Consider the following 21,950-nt stretch of genomic DNA (forward strand, 5'->3'; position numbering starts at 1 on the left):
AGGATTCAGAGTGACAGGAAACCCAAATAGGTAATATTGACTGACACGACAAATGACAACTGTCACCTTAATGACGAGCACATTCCAGCAGCTCCGGCCATAAAGGCACAATCTCACATATTTTTGTATAATGTTATGGCCTATATTTTAGATATTGGAACATTTGCCCTCACTCCAAAAAATGAATGAGCGAATGAGCGTATGATGCTACAGTCAAAGACGAACACTCGTTTTCGCTTCTCCCGGAATAGCACGAGTCCGTCCCGAATTGGATCAGTCTCAATTGCTGGTGTAAAGTCACTCTCAAAAACAATGTGTACACCCATTGTACCTCCCTTTAACCATTAGCCCCTTAATTAGGATAGTGTTCACTTGTAAACACTGTTACATATTGAAAAACTAATGTGTCCAAGAATTTAGATTGTTGGCAAGAATGGGTTAAAAATAACCTGGAACCATTTGTTGAATGTCTGTTCAGGTCATTTTAACAGCTTCAAGAAACAATAAGCAAAAGAAACAAAGACGAATACGTAGATGTGAGTGTGAGGAAGAGACCACAAGTGTTCGTCTTTCACTGACTGTGGTATCAGACATTCATTCAAAAGCTCATTCATGCACCAGTATTTGGATGGCAAAATGAGAATGACAATACTTTCAAAATTACTTTACCCCAACCATGATGAAGACACATCACTCTCCCCATCACCTAATTGCCGAACACCCTCATATGCAGTTTACACTGGGAGAAGCAATAGGCCAACTTCCCTTCCTAGATGCCAGAGTCATAAAAGATGACATCAATTTCTATATCAGTGAGTACCCTAATCCCATTCATGCTGAACAAAATCTTCGCCATTCATCAAACAACCCCTCAAGTCCAGAAAGGTATAATGGCCACCCATATGCAGGATGTGCCCAAAACATATGTTACACAGCTCAACAACTAACACAACACACGCGATCAGATGGTTCGCTGGCATAGCTGATGCATGTCAGGTTATCTCGTTTTGTAGACAGATGCTTATGGAGTCAATTACTCGATTACTGAAAGACCGTTGCGAGAAAGCTGAAAAACTGCTGAGTTCAACACTGAACAACAAGCAAAACACAATAACTTTTAATCTCTAGTAACAGTAGCCATTTCGCGTGTATTTGTCTTTATTTTTGCCTCTGTACATACTGTACATATCTAGTTGTAGACAGTATCTGTTAAATTCTACCAGACAATTTTTCCAACAGCTACGTTCCCTAAAGTAATCTAGGTGACATTCAACAAAATGGTCAAAGCACCATAATGCACGCCATGGGTATCTAAGGGTTGCGTGTAGTAATGATTGTAAAAGCTCTGCATTTCTGTATTTCAGGTACAAAAATTAATGGTAACATGATAGTGAAATTATATCTTGTTATGAAATGCAGTATTGACACACCCGAACAACGTCACTGGTGTCCATAAGACGAAAACACTCCAAACGTACACCAGTTCTACTTCTGGCAGACAAAGTGGATCTCCTTCTCATCAGTGTGACTTGCAGTCTCGTTTATGATGGTGAAACCGGCTTTGGCAACCATTTCCCTTGCCAAAGATGCACCCCATGTTGCCCCAAGAGCTGCAGAGTCAGGCTGACGGAAGCTCTCCGGGATGCACATGAAAGTGCTTGCCGAGTAGTAGAACATAGATGTCCCGTTTGCAATGTTACCAGCAATTCCTCCCTCAAGTCCAACCTCAATCATGCTGAAAATACCTCCTGGTTTGAGACACCGATAGATCTGGTTTAAAGCTTGCCGTGGATAGGCAAGGTCATGAATCACAAAGCGGGTTAGTATCCAGTCAAAACTGTCGTTGTATTTTTCAGGCAGGTTTTCAATATTGTCAGTGCTGTAAGAGATATTCTGAATGCCACGGCTATTTGCATCTGCTCTGGCTACTTCCAGTGGCTTGCTAGTTATGTCTGAACCAAGGAAGGTGCTGTTCTTGAATCGAGAGGCTAATTTATTCACCAGGACACCTGTTGCGCAGCCAAATTCCACAACATTGATCCCAGATTCTGTAATGGAAACACAATACAAAGTCAAGGTTAAGTTAACATCTGGAAATATCTTCTGATTGGAATCTCACGTTTGAAAAACCATATCAAAGCTACTTCTTCAGTTACGTATAGTGGAGTAGTGTCAATATTATACTATTACATTCATCATGCATTTGGTTTACTATGTGGCATATACACAAAGCGAAAAGTATAGTAATTTTTATATTTCTAGTTATCGCTTTTATTGTACACCGAGAACAGCACATAGTTCACGAGCACATAGAAAAAAAGAGACGGGTTCTGGATATCTGCTAAAGCCTGGAAGGGTCGGATGAGGATTGTGATTGTAATTTCTCGACTGTGGGACAACTAAGGTGCGGGCTGGATGACAAAAAGACGTTGAAAGGGCAAAAACGGACATCTTGAGAATGTCGTCGATAAACATTATTGCATTTAGCAACAGATTCAGATGCGTCCCAGTTAGCAACGGAGAATTCTAAATAATAACATGAAGACGAATTTGAAATATAATGAAAGAGAAATGGATAAATTCTTTCAATCTCCATAAGTAATCTCAGAGTCGATTGTATAATTCAGACCATAAGATGAGTAATAGCATGTGTTTGCTTGATATCGCATTCAGCTACACTGTCCAGTCGAGTCTGCACCAGACAATCCAGTGATTGACAACATGAGATACAATTACTAATCGTCAAATTGTGACGGCACCTAAAGTTCGGAAAAGGTAAACGGATTTTGCCCTACAAAGGATGAACGGATTCTGGCTGCAGAGGATCAACTTAACACTTAACTATGTCTTGTCAACTACACATCTGGGAAAACACGCTAACGGACGGTGCCAATAAACTTACGGAATTGCATCGGACATATTTTTTGTCATTGATGCATCATTTTCCCATAAATATATTTGATAGTGTTGCCTATTCCTAGAAAGTGGTGACCCTGATCGAACGACTCTGGGCCAGAGTCGCATGGTGCTCTTCGACGTTTTGGTGAAGAGAGCATGCTCGGTGGTATCTCGACTTTCATATAAAGGAGAGCAGAAATTGTGTTGAAGGAGATGCCTACTTCTTGCCTAATCCGTTTATAAAATATGATTAATGAGGAAATCCAACATTTCGAATATTGCACTCTCTATGAATTATCCAGAACCTCTGAAGGTAGATGGTGTTTTCTAGGAAGGTAAACAATTTTGGGAGTAACCTCCCTTGGTGCAGGTGTTGCTGTTCGGGTGCGAATCTTGGTCAGCTTACAGGAGTTCCATCGAATAGCTCATTACATCTAGTAGTTCTACTGGTTCCATTCAGGTTTGCATGTGCCGCTTTAGCACGGGGGTAGTTTATAGCTTTTAAAGTTTATCTCTCATACTACATTTGTATTTATCTTTCATCGCATAAAATTTGAAGCTCAGATTTTGGGTTGATTTGTGCAGCATATGTGTTCGAGTAATATCTTGCAACGTTTACAAATACATGGATTAAGGAATGAAGTTTTCCCTTAAGTCTGTCACGAAGAATAGTTTAGACACCGTTGAAAAATCAAATGTTTTGACGGAACTGAACTCAGTCCGCTTCTGTGATTGTAACAAGTCAAGCAATAGAGAAGAAATTGGAACGGTATGCCATGACAACAATCCTTGATGATCTCTTATTGGGATTTGTGTTGGAAAAGCACGCCATAAGTGGCAGACATATTGAACTGCGAAATGACAGAGCCAGAATGGCTAATGTTTGTCATCTCTTTTCACTTGTCCTTAGCAGGCATGGAGCACCAGAGTATACAATATTGTGTGAAGATAGCAAAGCTTCAATAATTTGTTCAAACATCTCCAGTGGCTCTGTACTATCTAAACTGTTAAGGCATATAATGTTATACATTATACGATACCTCAGTTCTGTTCCATTACCCACCTAACTTTGGCACTATTTGGGGAATGGCAGGCAGGATGTCCGTGTCGATCATGTCTTTCTTCACTATGACCAGCATGTCTTCCAGCATGCTAAACAACCCTGGGCTTGCTTCGTATACAATTCCTGTAAACAGTAATAATGTGAGATAAGAAATACATGTTAACACCATCGCTTCAGGTATACATGACTACTTCGTTTTTGTCCTACATACGCACATACGCACACACGCATTCAATAACGCAAATATATATAGCGCACATATCTTACTAATTAAATGTGACTATATGTATTCAATAATTATATGTAATATCCAATAGGAGAGTTCACTGTACGATTTAGCATGAATCTTCGGCATAATTTATTAATTATCATTAATTAGTCGTTGTTTTTGTTTTGTTTAGCGTCAGCCTCAAAAGGCGACTAATGGGATCAGGTGGTCAAGCAATGGAAGCGCACAATTTTCAGTGCATCACACAGATGAAGATATGTTGACATGTGACCATGTCATGATCTTACCGGCAGGGTTCTGTTGTTGAACACAATCCTTGACATTGTTATATCTCATACCCAACTGTGGCATAAATCTGGAAAATCCCGATACTGTGACTAATGTTTGTTTACGATCCTCTGGAACATGGAACTTTGTGGACGTGTCGTCCACGCTAATGACTTCTCCGACAGCCAAGGCACCTAGGATCTCTCGGACATACCTGTGGAAAAATATATTATTTGCACATTCTTTTAGTGAGGGGATGTGTGTATCTGTGTGTGTCTGTCTGTATGTGTGTCTGTGTGCGCGCGCGCGTGTGAGCGAGTGTATGTGTGCCCCATTGGTCCCGCACACGTGCCATTGGTGTAGAGTCAGTTTTGTCCGTGTCCTCAGTATGGTGATCTACCTTCAGTTGTATGCAGTGTGAAGCAGTGTTGTCATTGCAGTGACTTGCTGGATGTTACACCCTGTAAGGGCATCAGTGTGCTTTACTTTGTGTACATAATATTGCCATTGCTTTTGTTCTTTTTGTATATTTTGTCTTCCCTTGTATTTCCTTTGTAGAAATTTCTATAGATTTGTATCCTTAGTAATGGTATAATACATTTTTTTTTATTTTTTAATGTATAACTTTGTCTTTAAATTTTGCAATTTTTTTATTGGTCTATCAATGTGCCTATCAAATGTTTGAGATGGCTCCAGTCTCTCAATGTGTCTATCAAATGTTTGAGATGGCACCAGTCTCTCAATGTGTCTATCAGTTAGTGTGAAACAGCTGAATGGGTACTGCCGCTCTGTTTCTGCCGCCAGTGAGTCTATAAACAGTCGGGTAACAACTAATCACTGGCAACCCATGCTTGTCGTAAATGGCGCCTAACAGAATCGGGAGGCGAGATTCGCTGACTTGGTTAACGCACGTCATCGTACCCCAATCGAGTAGATCGGTGCTCATGTTGTTGATCGTTGTCTGAGCTACAATGTTGCTGAGTGGCGTAAAACTACACCAACTTACTGTTGGCATTCGTTTACAGTACTTTGTATTGTGTTTGTAACCCTAATTATTTAATTGCGTACCATTTATATGTTGTTTGTTAGTTTTATACCGATATATTTTAAATTTCTGGTTACTTTTACCGTGAAAATCGTCTCTTAACAATACCTTTCTCTAAGGTTCAGTTTGTCAGCCACCTGTTGTGATGTAAGGGGTTGTTTGGCTTCTAGCAGCAGCTCTACCACACCCAGCTCCCGTGCCATAGACAAGCATAGCATGACAGCACCGGCGCCGACATGGTGCATCATCTTCTTCAGGTAGTCCGACATCGTCGCGAAGATGTGTGTGGAATCTGGCTAAAATATACGATGGTTTGAAACTCATGAAAAATCGTTCCATATAATAGGCCAATTCAGGCTTTTTAATCATAGATCACAGACTTGAACTTCATATAAGTGTATGAAAAACATTAAATACAGTACAGTAATACATATGCAGTCCGTTTAGCTCAGAAGCGGACCGGTGAATTGCAGTCTAACTCGAAAAGTAATAAACATACGATACTCAGTGAAACGCTGATCATAATCAAAACATCAGACCAACTCTGTGGATTTTATAGAAATTATGTCCAAGAAATAAATGTTGTTTAACATAATATATTCACACAGTGCACAAGGTACATAAATTCTGTAGATTCGGTTCACTTTTGAGGCATACGCAACGTAGCTTCTGAGTCTTATTAATGTCTATCATTCATAACAGGCAGAACCGTAAAACTATATCAGTATCTGGCTATGTCGAAGAGTTTATTCCATTACATTGTCTCATTTTTCTAACCGATGGTTAGAAAAGTTGAATAGGTATACGGTATAGGTACCTGAGAAGAACACAGGTTGATCGTCACTTTAAATATTCTTGATATTTAGATTTACTTACATGCCGAGTTTGCTGTGTTCGCTGTGAGTTCGACTGTAGATTGCAAGCCCACGTAGTCGTTTATGGACTTTGAACATACAACATCACGTCTCGGCGCTTAGTGGAAGTCAATGTCATGGCTGTAACCTTGGGGACAACCTTGTTTTGCAGAGGTGCCTACAGTGTCACACTATGAAATACTCTTAGGGACATTCTCGCGATCCCGCATTCTCGCGATCTCGACCGTTGGAAACAAGCCTAAAATGTCAAAAGTGCGAGAAAGCGAGATCGTGAGGACGCGAGATTTGGCCAAATCTCGCCATCTCGCGTTCCCGCGATCTCGCATTCTCGTGTTTTAATACAGAGCACGTTTCTGTCAAACGTCGACAACACGAGAATGCGACTTTTACACATGCTGTCAAATCTTGCAATCTCGCAATCTCGACTCGTCAAATAAGGCCACAAAAACACGAAATCGCGAGAACACGAGAATGCGACATTTCATTTTCTCGCGTTCTCGCGATCTCGCGTTTTAGACGCTACCGTTGCGCATGCATATTATTACAAGGTCAAGGTGCATGCGCTTCATTTCCCAAATAGCATTTAACAAATTTATGACATAGCTGGAAAATGCTATGTAATTTACATCACGAAGTGTATGGTAGTGTATATAAGTCAGCTCCCACTGTTACAATTTCCTACGTGCATAAAAATCCTCAACATGTCCTATATAATTTAACAAACGAAATAGAGAGCATGAATGTCCAATATAAGTGGAAACATGTAAGTGTCTGTAAGCTGAGGAGTATATTTACGCCAGTGAGATTAAAATGATGCTTAAAGTCGCATCAGTTCGCAGCTATTCGACTTTGTCAAGTGTCGCTATCTCGCGTTCTCGCGTTCTCGCGTTTTTGCTAATGATTACATAGAACTCTATAAGCAACTGGAACAAAAGTACGGGAAAGCGAGACTGCGAGATTCATAAAGTGTCGCAATCTCGCATTATCGCGTTCTCGCGTTTTTATAAAGCATTCATAGTGCTGATTGGGCAATTGGGACAGAGGCACGAGAACGCGACATCACGAGATCGCGAGATCGCGACATTTGTCAAGCGTCGCATTATCGTCTTGTGTTTTTGAAAATTGTTAAACCGAACTGCATGGGCAATAGGCACAAAAGCACGAGAACGCGAGATCGCGACATTTGACGGAAATTTGACAAATCTCGCTATCTCGCGTTGTCGTGTTTTTGTCCAAATTGCCCATGTGGTTCTACGTAATCATTCATAAAAAAGCGAGAATGCGAGAACGCGACATTTGACAAATCTCCTGATCTCGCGATGTCGCGTTCTCGTGCTTTTGTACCAGTTGCCCATACTCTTCTATGTACCGATCTTTATAAACATAAGAACGCGAGAACGCGTGATTGCACACTTGACCATGTCCCGATCTCGTGTTTTTCTGTCTATTACCTATACTTGGCACCGGAATCCTGGTTAGCTCAATTGTGCGAGGCGTCGCGATGGAGTCCCTTGTGCGTGCCCGAAACCTATCATGGTGGATTTCATCTTATATACCGTGACAAGCCGTGATATACCTGAACGATGAATGCTGATGAGCAATCCACGTACTCCAGGCTGTGAATGGGAGTTCATTTCCAGTATTAGCATGTCGAGCTTATGAAGCTATGACCAGAATAAATAGATAGAGAAGACTTCTCAAAACCATGAGAGGCAGTAAGAATATTAATTTACATTTTTTTTTCTAATAGAACTGTTTAAGGCATCTGTGTACATCTACTGTGGAAGGGGTCGAATCACATGCATGATGCATTTATGGTAGGGCTACGCTTGTGGATTATTTCATCGAGTACAGTAAGCAAGAATTACAACACAGATGAATTAAGTGTTTGTATATTGTGTACATAAATGAATAACTAATAGTGATTATCATATTTCAGGAAATAGTGGCATGGCAGCAGGCGAGTTTTTATGTGTTTAAGTAGCAATTAGTTGTCAGTTCAGCTGCCTCTCAGGTTTAATTGCGTTTTATGTACAGTTCTGTGTCAGAGGGCTGGTTTGTTTTGTGTTTAAGGGTTTTGGGATTAGTCTATTTTTATGTCAACGTCTTTGGTATCTTAGTTTCATTAGCTTCACAGTTATTTGGTCTTGTTTTAAGAATATACGTCGTCCGCCATCTTACTAACTAATTGTACCACACTTCCATTGCATGGGCACTGGATAGAAGTTATAGTTTGGTCGTTAGTTACTGAAGTACATTTTAATTGTAACATACATATTAAATTTAATTCTGGACTCACAAACTTTCCGCACTGTGCCTACTCTCTCTCACAAGGGACTTGACAAAAATTAACATGCAGCTGTTATAAATATGTGTTAAGGATGAAAGAATATATAAAAAAATCGAAAACTCAAAATTTAAACTCACTCGCCCATGGGCCTGTCCATGGTCGAGAATGGTTAATTTCTTCCAGAAGTAATGTTTTGGGGGTTCTAAATGAATGAAAGTACGATATTAAAAACTCTCCCATGGGCGAGAAAAAGAAACGTCATCAGGGACTGTGAGACAAACTAATGCTAGCCGTATATTACACTACATTATGGAGACTCTCACTGGTCTGTGATTATTTCTGTAACTGCCGGTGTGGCTGCCAATAGCTGCGAACTGATGTGGCCTTAAGCATTATATTATCGCTCATTGACGTAAATATATTCCTCAGCTTCCAAACACTTTCATGTTTTCACTTATGTTGAACATTCATGTTCACTATTTCTTTCGAAAAAATATAGAGAACATTTTGAGGATTATTAAGTACATAGGAAATTCTAACAACGGGAGCGGGCTTATATACACTACCATACACTTCATTATGTAAATTACAAAGGATTTTCAAGCTAAGTCATGAATTCACAATTTTTTTGTCTGGCAGCGTGACACAATTCACAGGAAAGCACGGCAAACGCAGAAGAATGTGTCGCAGCACAAGGGAGAGTAACTGATCGTGATAGAACGTAGACACTATTTGTTGTAAAGCGTGCGCCAGTAAACAACAACACCAATGCCCCATTGCAGATACGGCGAGAGCCGGACGTTTCATGCAAAAACAGGGAATGGCCCGTACAATGGTAGGAACAGCATAGGAGACGAAACGAAATGTGGTGATAAAACGTTCGTAGAAATGCAATGAATAATGAAAACGATCTCTTATTAACCTATCTTCGATTTTGTCTGCAGTAAAGTAGGTTCCTTCCAGAATTAGGTAGACCTCCGGTGTGACTTTGCAATGATCATTTCTAAACCTAGGTTTTGAAGAACACGTTTTGAAACCTCATATCAGGTTACATTTCGACCATGTCGTAACCTAGGTTTTGAAGTGGTCGTTATTTAACCAAATGAAAGGTGGAATGACCATGATGTTTATGACTGAAGCAGCTTTGTTTTGCTATCACTCATCGCAAAATATTACAGGACTGAAAACTTCAAAAATACTGGGGATCGGGTGGTCAGGCTCGCTGACTTGGTTGTCGCATGTCATCGGTTCCCAATTGGACAGATCTGAGCTCATGCTGTTGATCATTAGATTACCTGGTCCAGATTCGATTATTTACAGACCGCTGTCAAATAAATGGAATAGTGCTGAGTGCGGCGTAAAACTAAACTCACTCACACTCTCCAATATACAGCTGGTAACTGTTTTGGAACCCGGAACCGCTCGCTGTCTTGCGTGACGGATTTATCCACTGGACTACGAAGGATCCCATTGAAGAATGAGCAGGCGCTTGCAGGGCACGGGTAGCGCGTGTTATAAACGTGAAAGACAAGGTGTTGACTGCCAGTCGCACCGGCTGGTCCATTATTTCAGGGCTGTTCCATCAATATGGTGTTCTGTTCAGTACATGTTCACAAAAAAGTGCACATATTTGAATTAATACATGCTAGTATTTGTGTTTTTCATTTGTGACTGTTGATAGGTTGGATAAATACTCCTCCTCGGTTTTGGTAGCAAATGTAACCCCTTTGAGTCGTGAAAATCCCTCCGGGTTTGCTTTGGATTTCTTTCTCCGCCCGCTTACATTTGCTGACAAAACCTTGGAGTCGTGTTTTAACCTTAACTTCAAACAGGGGCAGTCTGTGACGTCACAGTTAACACCATGCTGCCTAAACCTCGACATGGAATATAGAAATACGACCATTTCCATATGTAAAAAGGAATTGGAATTTCGTGTAACAATATATGTTTGTATTGTCTCTTTTCACTTCCACACGAGAAACATTCGGATCAGTTGAATTGTAGGTCATTGTCTGAACTGATTGATGAGACTAATTTTTCAGTTTGGTAATGATTCAACATACACTAGGTCGCACTTAGTGCGTGCGTGTGTGTGTGCGTGCGTGTGTGTGTGTGTGTATGAGAGAGAGAAATATGATTCATGCTGGCAATCTATAAAATGTCTAGATATTACAACAATGTTACACATTCACTATACGTATATGGAGTCCGTGCGCCTCTTACTATGTTTCAAAACGCAAAATAATGTGATAACAAAACTAGTTAGGATTATATATATATAAATATATATACACACTAACACACACATATGTGTGTGTGTGTGTGTGTGTGTGTGTGTGTGTGTGTGTGTGTGTGTGTGTGTGTGTGTGTGTGTGTGTGTGTGTGTGTGTGTGTGTGTGTGTGTGTAAGGATTCTATATTATTCTATATTTATAAATGTGTACTTTCACTTCGTTACTTTTCAGTCCTAACAGTGTTACCACTGGCAGATTGGTCAGCTTCAAATGTTTTCATTTGTTACCATCACAGTGAAGACGTAAATATTATCAAGTTAAATAGATTTTATCTTTGTTTATCAGATCATACTTTAACCGTCAAACGGGGCATACGGGTGGCGCAGTAGATACATTTCCACGTAGCAATTTTCAAAAACACATACAAGGACACGAGAATGAGAGATTGCGACACTTGACAAATCTCGCGATCTCGCAGTTACCTATTTAGTCATCTTGTACCGTGATCACGGGTAACTCAGTCAAGTAAGGCGTAGCAATGGGGTTGTGTCCCTTGAGCGTGTCAGAAACCTATATGTTGGTAGGTTTAAATCGTATATGGAACTGACAAGCCGTGATATAACTGAAAGATAGTACTGTTGAAAGTCGTGTTCAGCCAAACTCTCTCACTGATTCAGAACAATGAACGTACCACCGTCTGTGAAAGGGGGTTTGTTTCCAGCAAGAGCGTGCCGAGGATGTGAAGGTGGAAGACGGGAGGAATATTAAACTCACGTTTTTGGGAGTTTTTATATTTTATTTATTTATTTATTTATTTATTTATTTATTTATTTATTTATTTATTTATTTATTTATTTATTTATTTATTTATTTATTTATTACGGGAGCCGGGAATGCTTACCAGGTATGCTTAATGTATTTAAGCTGCAAATAGTTGTCAGATGCCTCTTGTCTTTTAGTTTCATTTATAATTCTGTGTCACAGTTAGGTCAGAGTCAAAGGTTAGTTACTATGCATTTTAAATGTAGCACACATAGTCAGTTAAACCCTAACATTAATCAATACACAAAGTAGGTACAAATATGCTCATGGTAAGCTATATATATATATATATATATATATATATGTGTGTGTGTGTGTGTGTGTGTGTGTGTGTGTGTGTGTGTGTGCGTTTAATGCATACGTTGACTGTGATGTTGCTGGATATGCAGACCCACTCTCGTGTCTCTCACAGGTTATAGGTTTTTTTGTACAGTATGTTTCATGTTACCCCCAGGATAGGGTTCTGTACACAGTATCTCTGTGTACATTTCATTATTATAATAAGTATTATTATAAATATTCATGCCAACTCACGTTTTGTATATCACTGTAAACATGTGATGACGTAAGTCACCAGCGCTTAGTCACTGTACGTGCACCTTTATACATTATGATTATGCATTTATGATGATGATGATTATTATTATTATTATGATAACATGTTCATCAGATGTGATGTTATGCTATGCATATCGTGTATATTACTGTTATAACAGAGTCTTCTTCCACCCCGATATGGAAATAAACAGTTATGTCTCTCATAACCCGCAACGACAACGTCTAAAACGCGAGGTCACGAGAACGCGAGAAAATGAAATGTCGCATTCTCGTGTTCTCACGATTTCGTGTTTTTGTGGCCTTGTTTGATAAGTCAAGTTTGCAAGACTGCGAGATTTGACAGTATGTACAAATGTCGCATTCTCGTGTTGTCGACTTTTGACAGAAACGTGCTCTGTACCCAAATCACGAGAATGCGAAATCGCACTTTTCTCGCACTTTTGACATTTCAGGCTTGTTACCAAAGGTCGAGATCGCGAAAAAGCGAGATCGCGAGAATGTCCCTTACAGTATTCCATATCACACCGCCCCGTTAGCTATATCAATGTCAGGTAGAGACGAAGGGCGCACACTGTAGTAGGCTAGAGACGGCCATGTTTGTGGAGGCATATTCAAAGACACTACATATTTATGGAGTGATGGTGAAAATATTTGATTCATTACAAGATATTTAATGCAAATGAGGCCACTAAGTTTCCCGTGCTCAGAAAGTTGGACATGGCAATCCAGCTGTCATACTGTCTCAAAAACAATGTCGTAAACATACAGAGTGTGGACGTGTATTGTCTGTCATCCAGGTAGCGTACAAAATTTAAACTGCCTTCAAAAATGATAAGCTGTTGTTTCCACCAGTTGTCAGATGACAATGCTATGATTACACGATGCCATTTAGGAAGTGGTCAAATGCAACATATGTCATATTTGGGGTTTCACTTTCCCTAGTGAAATCTATAAATTCTAGTACATTTTTGGTTGAGTCCCATCCGGGATTCGAACCCGCACCCTCAGAGTCAGGCATGACAATGTGTATGCCCCAGGGTTTTCTTTCACCAAATCGTGAAAATAAGGGTGATGACTGCTCTTCAGCAACTACTGATTGTCGACCTAATCTGGTGGTCATGTTCGTTTATTTTGCTGATTCGTGTTATTGCATCCAGTGTGCTTAGCTCCATGCTCATAAGGCAATCAGACGATTTTCTGCTCACATGCGACTATTCACAGGCTACCGTCACACCGCTGAAATATTGCAGACAGGATTGGGTGGTCAGAATCGCTGACTTGGACGACACATGTCGTATCCCAAGTGCTTAGATGGATGCTCATGCTATTGATCACCGGATTGTCTGGTCCAGACTTGATTATTTACAGGCCGCCGCCATATACCTAGGATATTCCTGATTACGGTGTAAACCAGTAAAAACCAACCGGCACTTGGCAAGCAATCGTTGTAGATAGCGTCTCAGTTTGTGGTGATAACGTGATAATCTGGCAATATTCCCCTCCGTCTGACATTGCGTGACCATTTATTACTGTTTAAACAAACCTATTTTAATGTGCACCTGGTATCTAAACGACAGAAGAATGCTATTCCCATTTTAAATACGTACATTTGTGAGTGTCACTGTCCGTACAAACGAATCCATAGAGAAAGTGATGAAATATATATTAGTATCACATGTTTAAGTGAAACCCAAATTCCAATAACGTTTGGGGATTCGATCACACAATCGCATACTGACACTTTAAACCGTCAACACACACAGTCGACGATCTAGGCCCCCGAGATTAAATACCATGTAGTGTATAAGTTTTTGTGAGTGGTCATTTTCAAGTCACGTAAGGCACACAGGGACGCTGGAACTAATTACATGTTTACTAAAATGAATGACAATAAGCGTTGTGTAATAGTCAATACACGGCCGTAATATTCGCTTGTCATACTTTAAAAGTATAAGATATGGGGTGATCATAACCCAACCTACATGAACAGAAACTTCATTCTGTGAGGTTGCATAAGATCAGCCGACATTTCAAATTGCAAGTCATCGCATGTTTATATGACACAGATTTATCCGCGAACTACATTGCGCGGCCACTTGACCTTCTCGACAGGCTTTCAATGTCGTTTCTGGGAGCTGCCTCATCTATCTCAAAATGCGTTGTCATCTAGGCATATCAGCTATGAAACAGAGACTCAAAATATAAACATTAGTGCATATGACACTAAATGCACTTGTAAATAGTTCGACAGACCGCATATCGAGTGATTCTCAAGGGACGTCGACAGGTCGACTGGCAATGAGTTGCTGAATCATCAGCATGTGACATATTTATACTGCAAAACATTCTCTCTCTGAAGCGTGCAGAAGGAGTTACACCATTACCCCAGTCAGTGGTTCAGTGTATACTTTAGTTTCTTTCGACCCGTGAAGGTCCCGGGGTAGAATAGACCTTCAGCAACCCATGCTTGCCATAAAAGGCAACTATGCTTGTCGTAAGAGGCGACTAACGGGATCGGGCGGTCAGGCTCGCTGACTTGGTTGACACATGTCATCGGTTCCCAGTAGCGCAGATCGATCCTCATGTTGTTGACCACTGGATTGTCTGGTCCAGACTCGATTATTTACAGACAGCCGCCATATAGCTGGAATATTACTGAGTGCGGCGTAAAGCTAAACTCACTCACTCACTTTAGTTTCTTTCGAGATTCGACGTTTTGAGGAATAAACCGCCTGATCTGTCTGTCGGACTGCAGAACGTAAGACATCAACTTACCATTTGTTTCTACCGGGTACCCATTCTCTGCAGTGTTAACTCGAATTTCGAACAAGGTGACATAAATAAGGAAAATGTGTACTTCTAACTGGTACGAGGTCGATTCCTTAAACTCTGATTCCGTCGTCAGTCATCCAGCTATATGTTCTCCCAGCGACCAAGGACATGAAGTCAGTGGCTCCGTCTCCATGTCGCGATCTCCATGTCGCGTCCATGATGAAGATTCCATAAAAAATGTGTCGCGTCATATCAAGGACCCTTAAAATTCATACACGTACATACTGTGTTATAAACTTTAAAATGACATTATAGTCCATTTCACTTGAGGTGGTCTCACCCCAGTCTCATTCGAGTCATGGATCTAAATTACGCTCTGCCCGTCTCTACTGACTGCTCTGAGCTTTATCCCTTAAATTCTTCATGTGACAGAGACTGACATGGGCTATAATCACCTACGATAAATCTAATCATGTAACAGAGAATTATGTTGGCTGAACGCGTACGATCAACAATCAACACTGATCTACTGGACCATAACAACGTACGACCAACACCGATCATGTGACACACACTAACATGGACTCAAACAACGTAGCATCAACACCGATCATGTGACACACACTAACATGGACTCAAACAACGTAGCATCGACACCGATCATGTGACACACACTAACATGGACTCAAACAACGTAGCATCGACACCGATCATGTGACACACACTAACATGGACTCAAACAACGTAGCATCGACACCGATCATGTGACACACACTAACATGGACTCAAACAACGTAGCATCGACACCGATCATGTGACACAGACTAACATGGACTCAAACAACGTAGCATCGACACCGATCATGTGACACACACTAACATGGACTCAAACAACGTAGCATCGACACCGATCATGTGACACACACTAACATGGACTCAAACAACGTAGCATCGACACCGATCATGTGACACAGACTAACATGGACTCAAACAACGTAGCATCGACACCGATCATGTGACACAGACTAACATGGACTCAAACAACGTAGCATCGACACCGATCATGTGACACACACTAACATGGACTCAAACAACGTAGCATCGACACCGATCATGTGACACACACTAACATGGACTCAAACAACGTAGCATCGACACCGATCATGTGACACACACTAACATGGACTCAAACAACGTAGCATCGACACCGATCATGTGACACACACTAACATGGACTCAAACAACGTAGCATCGACACCGATCATGTGACACACACTAACATGGACTCAAACAACGTAGCATCGACACCGATCATGTGACACACACTAACATGGACTCAAACAACGTAGCATCAACACCGATCATGTGACACACACTAACATGGACTCAAACAACGTAGCATCGACACCGATCATGTGACACAGACTAAAATGTAAACCGGGAACGACTTTAAGAGACTATAGAACTCCAAAAGACATCTAAACCTCAAAGCCTACATCCAACCCCCAACCCCCGTCGTCGTCATCATCATCGTCGTCGTCATCACCATCGTCGTCATTATCGTTATCATCATCATCATCATCATCATCATCATCATCGGTGAAATGTCCAGGACATTGCCTCAGACAACAGCTTACTAAATTTCTTAAATGTTAAGTTTACAATGAAAATATTTGTCTTACGCAATTGTAAAAAACGCAAGATGGCAGGTTTTATTACGAACCTGTTGCCGACAATAATAAATCTGAATGTTAGAAACATGTCTTGCAGTAACATATTATTTGTGACACTGATAGTCCTGCGCTGATAATTTGAAAATACAAATTGAAAGTAATGTTTGTGTAATTCGAACCAAAGTGTCGATAGCACTAACATTTTGGAATTTTTCAGAATTTTTTCAGGTATTCTCATATCTTTTAATTTATTAATAACGAGAGATCTTTCTAGCGTAAAGTGAAACCTGTCAATGAATGTATTATAAAAAATGTTTTTGGTTGTTTTTGTTTTTTTTCTGTATCATGTACTTGTATTATGTACGTGTACGGTGCATTAGAGATGTTCCCTTCAAACACCGTGTGACCTGAAACATCAATGCCATATGGAAATGACTCTATGATGGGCCTGTGGCCTTTCACTGAATAAACTTGTGTGTCTGCCTGTCTGTCTGTCCGTACGCACGTATGTATGTATGTATGTATGTATGTATGTATGTATGTATGTATGTATGTATGTATGTATGTATGTATGTATGTATGTATGTATGTATGTATGTATGTATGTATGTATGTATGTATGTATGTATGTATGTCTACGTGTGAAATATTTCATCTAGGTATAATATTACTTGGCAGAAACTGTTATATCCAATGGACAATGGTACAACGTCCCTTTAAGAAACTATGCGATGCGTTACGGTCATGGGTCAGCGTTAACCCGGGATACACACACACACGCGCGCGCGCGCGCACAAACACGCACAAACGCACACACGCACGCGCACCGGAAGGCCGAGTTCGAAAAATTTGTTTGCTTGGTCTTTGAGGGTTTCTATTTTTTTTTATTATTATTATTTTTTATATCATTATTATTTTGTTACTATTGTTAGCATCACATATTTGATGCGCTGTCCCAGATCAGATCACCTGTCTCCGCTCAGGTATTTCACAACCAGCTAAACAAAGACGTTCCACATTGGTGTCTTAATACCCGATCAATATGTTTGAAATGTCTACACCAAAACACTATTTTTGTAGGACAGATACCATCAATATTTAATACAATGTTCCGGTTACCGTTGCGCTAGCCGGTGATGCGTGTTGCTTTAATTCGATCATCAGCATGGCGAATGGACACCACAGATATTTTCTCTTGCAAAGAATGACTATCCTTATGCCATTTTTGCACTTGATTGCTGTGCTGAGTATTATATCCATGGAACACATTGCAATCAACCATGGACTTGCAAATACTGGGGATGAAGCCCGTCCATCTGTAGTTCAATGTGTGATGGCTTGTGTGAAACAAGGCTGTCATCAGTTTAGCCGCAATGCAACGGTCGGCCTTTGTTATGTGGGGCGGAAGAAGGACGACATCCGTGATGCTGAGTATTATTCTGTGTCGACAAGTGAGTTTACGGCAGTCATCATCGTCACCATCATCATCATCATCATCATATACTGGGGGTGATGCCCGTCCTTTTGTAGTTCAATGTTTGATCATCAAAACATCATATTATATTTTTTGTAATATATGGTACTTTAAGTTTTGTAATCGCTTTTCTTTTGAGTTCTGATGTTGCAGCTGGGGCTTGTCCTACTATGTGGATCGTATTAAGACCATAGGTCTTAATGCTGGAATATTAGGTCTTAATGCTGGAATAACATGTGGGTCTTAAAGCTGAAACCTGTCCTAATATGTGGGTATTGAAGTTGAAACTTGTCCTAACAGGTGGATCTTACGAAGACTATTGGCCACAAAGCTGAAACTTGCCCTAATATGTGGGGCTTATTAAGACCCATGGATAGGAAAACTGAAACTTTACTGACGAAAGTGTTCTGATGTACATACATCATGTAACGTGTTCAAACACCACACTTCAAAACAAGTCTTCTGGCAACTCCTGTGAAGCCTCTCTATACAGTACTTGCATTTTGTTTTTCACTTGTCAGTGACACAAAGGGTGGTCTTTTGCATGGGTAACGACTGGTCCTGGAAAGGAGAGGCTTCCAGGGTTTCATCTCAGAGACAGCACAACAATGGGGACAACAGTCTACAAGGGATAGGTCTGACTTGACATGCGTTAAATCCAACACCTGGCCCGCCTTTTGACGGCATGGGATAACAGTATGCCAGTGGATGGTTATCACCTGCTTCATGCTGTCCCACTGATGCCCACTGGCTCTACCAGTTGTGCACTGACCAACTGTTATCTAGGAAACAGGATTCGATGAAGCAACCTCACATGACGACGAACTAAAGAAGAACTAAAGAATTATTCTGTATGTGTGTTCTTCTGTTATACAAATGGAGATCTCTGATATTCAGAGCACTGCGCCCTCTTTAGTGGCATGACCTCACAGCTCAATGATAACGTCTGTAGAGAATGGAGAGAGTTCTGGTCGCCCAAATTCTTATATACGGTGAGCCTTTGGCCCAAATGAAAGGTTCTACGACCAGCTCTAGGCAATCATCATGGGTGTCACCAGTCACCCGAACATCGGAAACATTAGTGAAACAGTACGTGATCTTCCCGACCCTGTTCTCTTTACTAATACAGAATTGGCAATAACTTATTACGAATGGCTTCTCTAGATGTGCTCAACAGTCCTTGTGCAGAACCAGTTCTTCTTTCAGACAAAATACAAGTGTCATTACATATTTGTACCATAGTTCGATACCATGTACCAAATCCGACACAGACCAACTTCATACAAGATCTGAATCCAGACAATTACCTCTGGATGCAATATATCCGTTGTATGTACAAATCCATTTTTACAAATAGTGGATTCAATTGTAATATGTTATGACCTGAACGAGAATACAGTTGTTGGTCCCCCAGGGCAGGGCTTTTCGAAGATATATAGAGTATCTGGTTCAACCATCCCAGGGAAGAGGTTGCACAAGTCGTCGGATGTTTTGCTTGGGGAATTCTTCGCCATTCCTGCTGCAAATCGTTGACAAGACCAGGAAGAATCTGAGGGCGATGGTGACGTTTACTGGTGCGCCGATCAAGAACGTCCCATAGATTTGGAACGTGTGTGTGTGTGTGTGTGTGTGTGTGTGTGTGTGTGTGTGTGTGTGTGTGTGTGTGTGTGTGTGTGTGTGTGTGTGTGTGTGTGTGTGTGTGTGTGTGCGCTCGCGCGTTGGGCGCTGGGGTGGAGGGGTTTGCCTTGAATCACCACCAGTTCTGATCTACCCGTGTAGGACATTTCTCCCTACATCATGGCGCTTTCTTCACCAAATCTGTTGAATGCAGTCCAGCGCAAAACGTACATGTCGACATCGATTATCCCCAACCCGCTGAAGGAAACGCGATGTGTCGCTGAACAAAATGCTTCTCCAGTTCCCCAGGTCCCATGCCTTACCCTGTTGACCCACTGGACACGTCGTTGTCGGTTTCGTCGTGTCATTACAGTCGTGTCACAACGTTTGGTCGATATGCGCGAATTCCCACTTCTCTCAGACGTTCTCTGATGGCTTGTTCGAAGACCAGGCTCACTGTCCGTTGCGGTAGTAAATCGTTGACGTAGGTGAAACACCCGGATAATTGGTCCTGAGCAAGAGCGGTCACTCTTGGTCTTCCATTTCTGGGAATATTTGGGGTCGACTTGAAGCTAATATATCGATGCGATATGGTGCTTGATGTGTCTGGCAAGAGCGAACTTGTACGCACCGGCTTCCAGACGTTCAATGGTGATTTTGTTTTTTTTCGGTCAGTAGCATTCAATCTTGGCATTTTATAAATTTGTCTGCTTCGTAAATTTCGCATTGAAATGAACGAATTTGGACTGCCTTGGTATAGTCTATGTCTCTACTCATATTTCCGATGCATGCATGACGTGGAAGATTTTTTTCTGTATACATTTTTTATGCATCGTTTTCATTTTTGATGACATTGTTTATGTATGTGGTTTTGTGCGTGTGCATGTAAATGTGTGTATATATACTGTGGAACTTCATTTATAATTAAATGATAAAAAATGGGAGATATATCGGAGTCAGTCAATGTTGCTATGATAATAATGAATGTTTTGAGAGTGCACCACCGCTTGCATGAACATTTACATTTACATGACATTTACATGTGTACCTATTTGGTTACGCAATGTACCTATCAATGTAAGCTCGCTCTCTCTCTCTCTCTCTCTCTCTCTCTCTCTCTCTGTGTGTGTGTGTGTGTGTGTGTGTGTGTGTGTGTGTGTACAAATATTGTTCTTTATGTGAATCACTTCCTCTGCAGGAAGACACCATGATTTCGTTGAAACAGCAGCTCAGTTGTCATTCGTCCCTACCACCAGATCATCAACACCAGCGACTACCCCTACCTCAACCAAAATTACAACTACACCAACGACTACTCCTTCAACAACTACTACCAATACACCAAAGACTACTCCTTCAACAACTACTACCAATACACCAACGACTACTCCTTCAACAACTACTACCAATACACCAACGACTTCTGCTTCAACAACGACTGTGGCACCTAAACCAACCGGTCCACGTAAGTGTCCATATACCTTGCAATTCATGCTGGGTTTGTTATGTTGGTTGGTTGGTTGGTTGGCTTTTTTTGTTTTGTTGTGTTTTGTTTTGTTTTGTGTTCGTTTGTTTTAATTTTTTGGAATGTCTTTTTATGTTTATGTTTTAGGGATGTTTTTATTGTTGGTAATGTTTGGGGTTTTTTGTTGGGAGAATGGGTAGGGGGGGTTCAGAATAAACAAACCACCCACTCACTCATAATACACGATCTCTCAGTCTTGATAACCTAGAAGCAGACCATTTAGGAAGGCAATAGGTTGAAAAAAGTCAATGGTAGTGTTACGCCCAGGTTTTGGTGGGGGCAAAATAAGATAATAAACCCATCTAAGGAATCGACCCAGGGTGTCCGTTTTCATCAGTGAAACTGTAATCTCGTTAGTCAGCTGGAAAACAAATGCATCGAGATTTCTAGTTCACGCTACCCTGCTCTTCGCTCGGTCATGAGACATGTAGGGCGATGGGGAAGCTAATGGTTAAAGTGTTCGCAAGTCACGCCGAATATCCGGGTTCGGTTACCCACAAGGGTACAAAGTGTGAAGCCCATTTGTAGTGTCCCCCGCCGTGATATTGCTGAAATATTGCTAAAAGCGGCGTAAAACCGGTGTAAAAGTCACCCACTTTACTGTTAAAGG

General features: G+C 40.9%; 1 protein-coding gene across 2 annotated transcripts; it reads right to left on the reverse strand.

Annotated features, from left to right (window-relative positions):
• Window positions 1-29: 29 nt before the first annotated feature.
• On the reverse strand, window positions 30-6,703 carry LOC137294113 (S-adenosylmethionine-dependent methyltransferase Rv2258c-like). Of its 2 annotated transcripts, none has more exons than XM_067825068.1 (5): window positions 6,379-6,697; window positions 5,611-5,798; window positions 4,478-4,671; window positions 3,962-4,084; window positions 30-2,048 (listed from the first exon to the last, which is right to left on the reverse strand). In XM_067825068.1, the coding sequence occupies exons 2-5, from the start codon at window positions 5,769-5,771 to the stop codon at window positions 1,486-1,488; spliced, it is 1,041 nt and encodes a 346-aa protein (XP_067681169.1). In that variant the 5' UTR covers window positions 5,772-5,798; window positions 6,379-6,697; the 3' UTR covers window positions 30-1,485. The 2 variants fall into 2 exon arrangements, with proteins under 2 accessions (XP_067681169.1, XP_067681170.1); XM_067825069.1 differs by having other exon boundaries at window positions 1,102-2,048; window positions 5,611-5,794; window positions 6,379-6,703.
• Between the last annotated feature and the right edge of the window lie 15,247 nt (window positions 6,704-21,950).

The sequence above is a fragment of the Haliotis asinina genome, chromosome 8, assembly GCF_037392515.1.
Source record: "Haliotis asinina isolate JCU_RB_2024 chromosome 8, JCU_Hal_asi_v2, whole genome shotgun sequence".
Classification (NCBI taxonomy): domain Eukaryota; kingdom Metazoa; phylum Mollusca; class Gastropoda; order Lepetellida; family Haliotidae; genus Haliotis; species Haliotis asinina.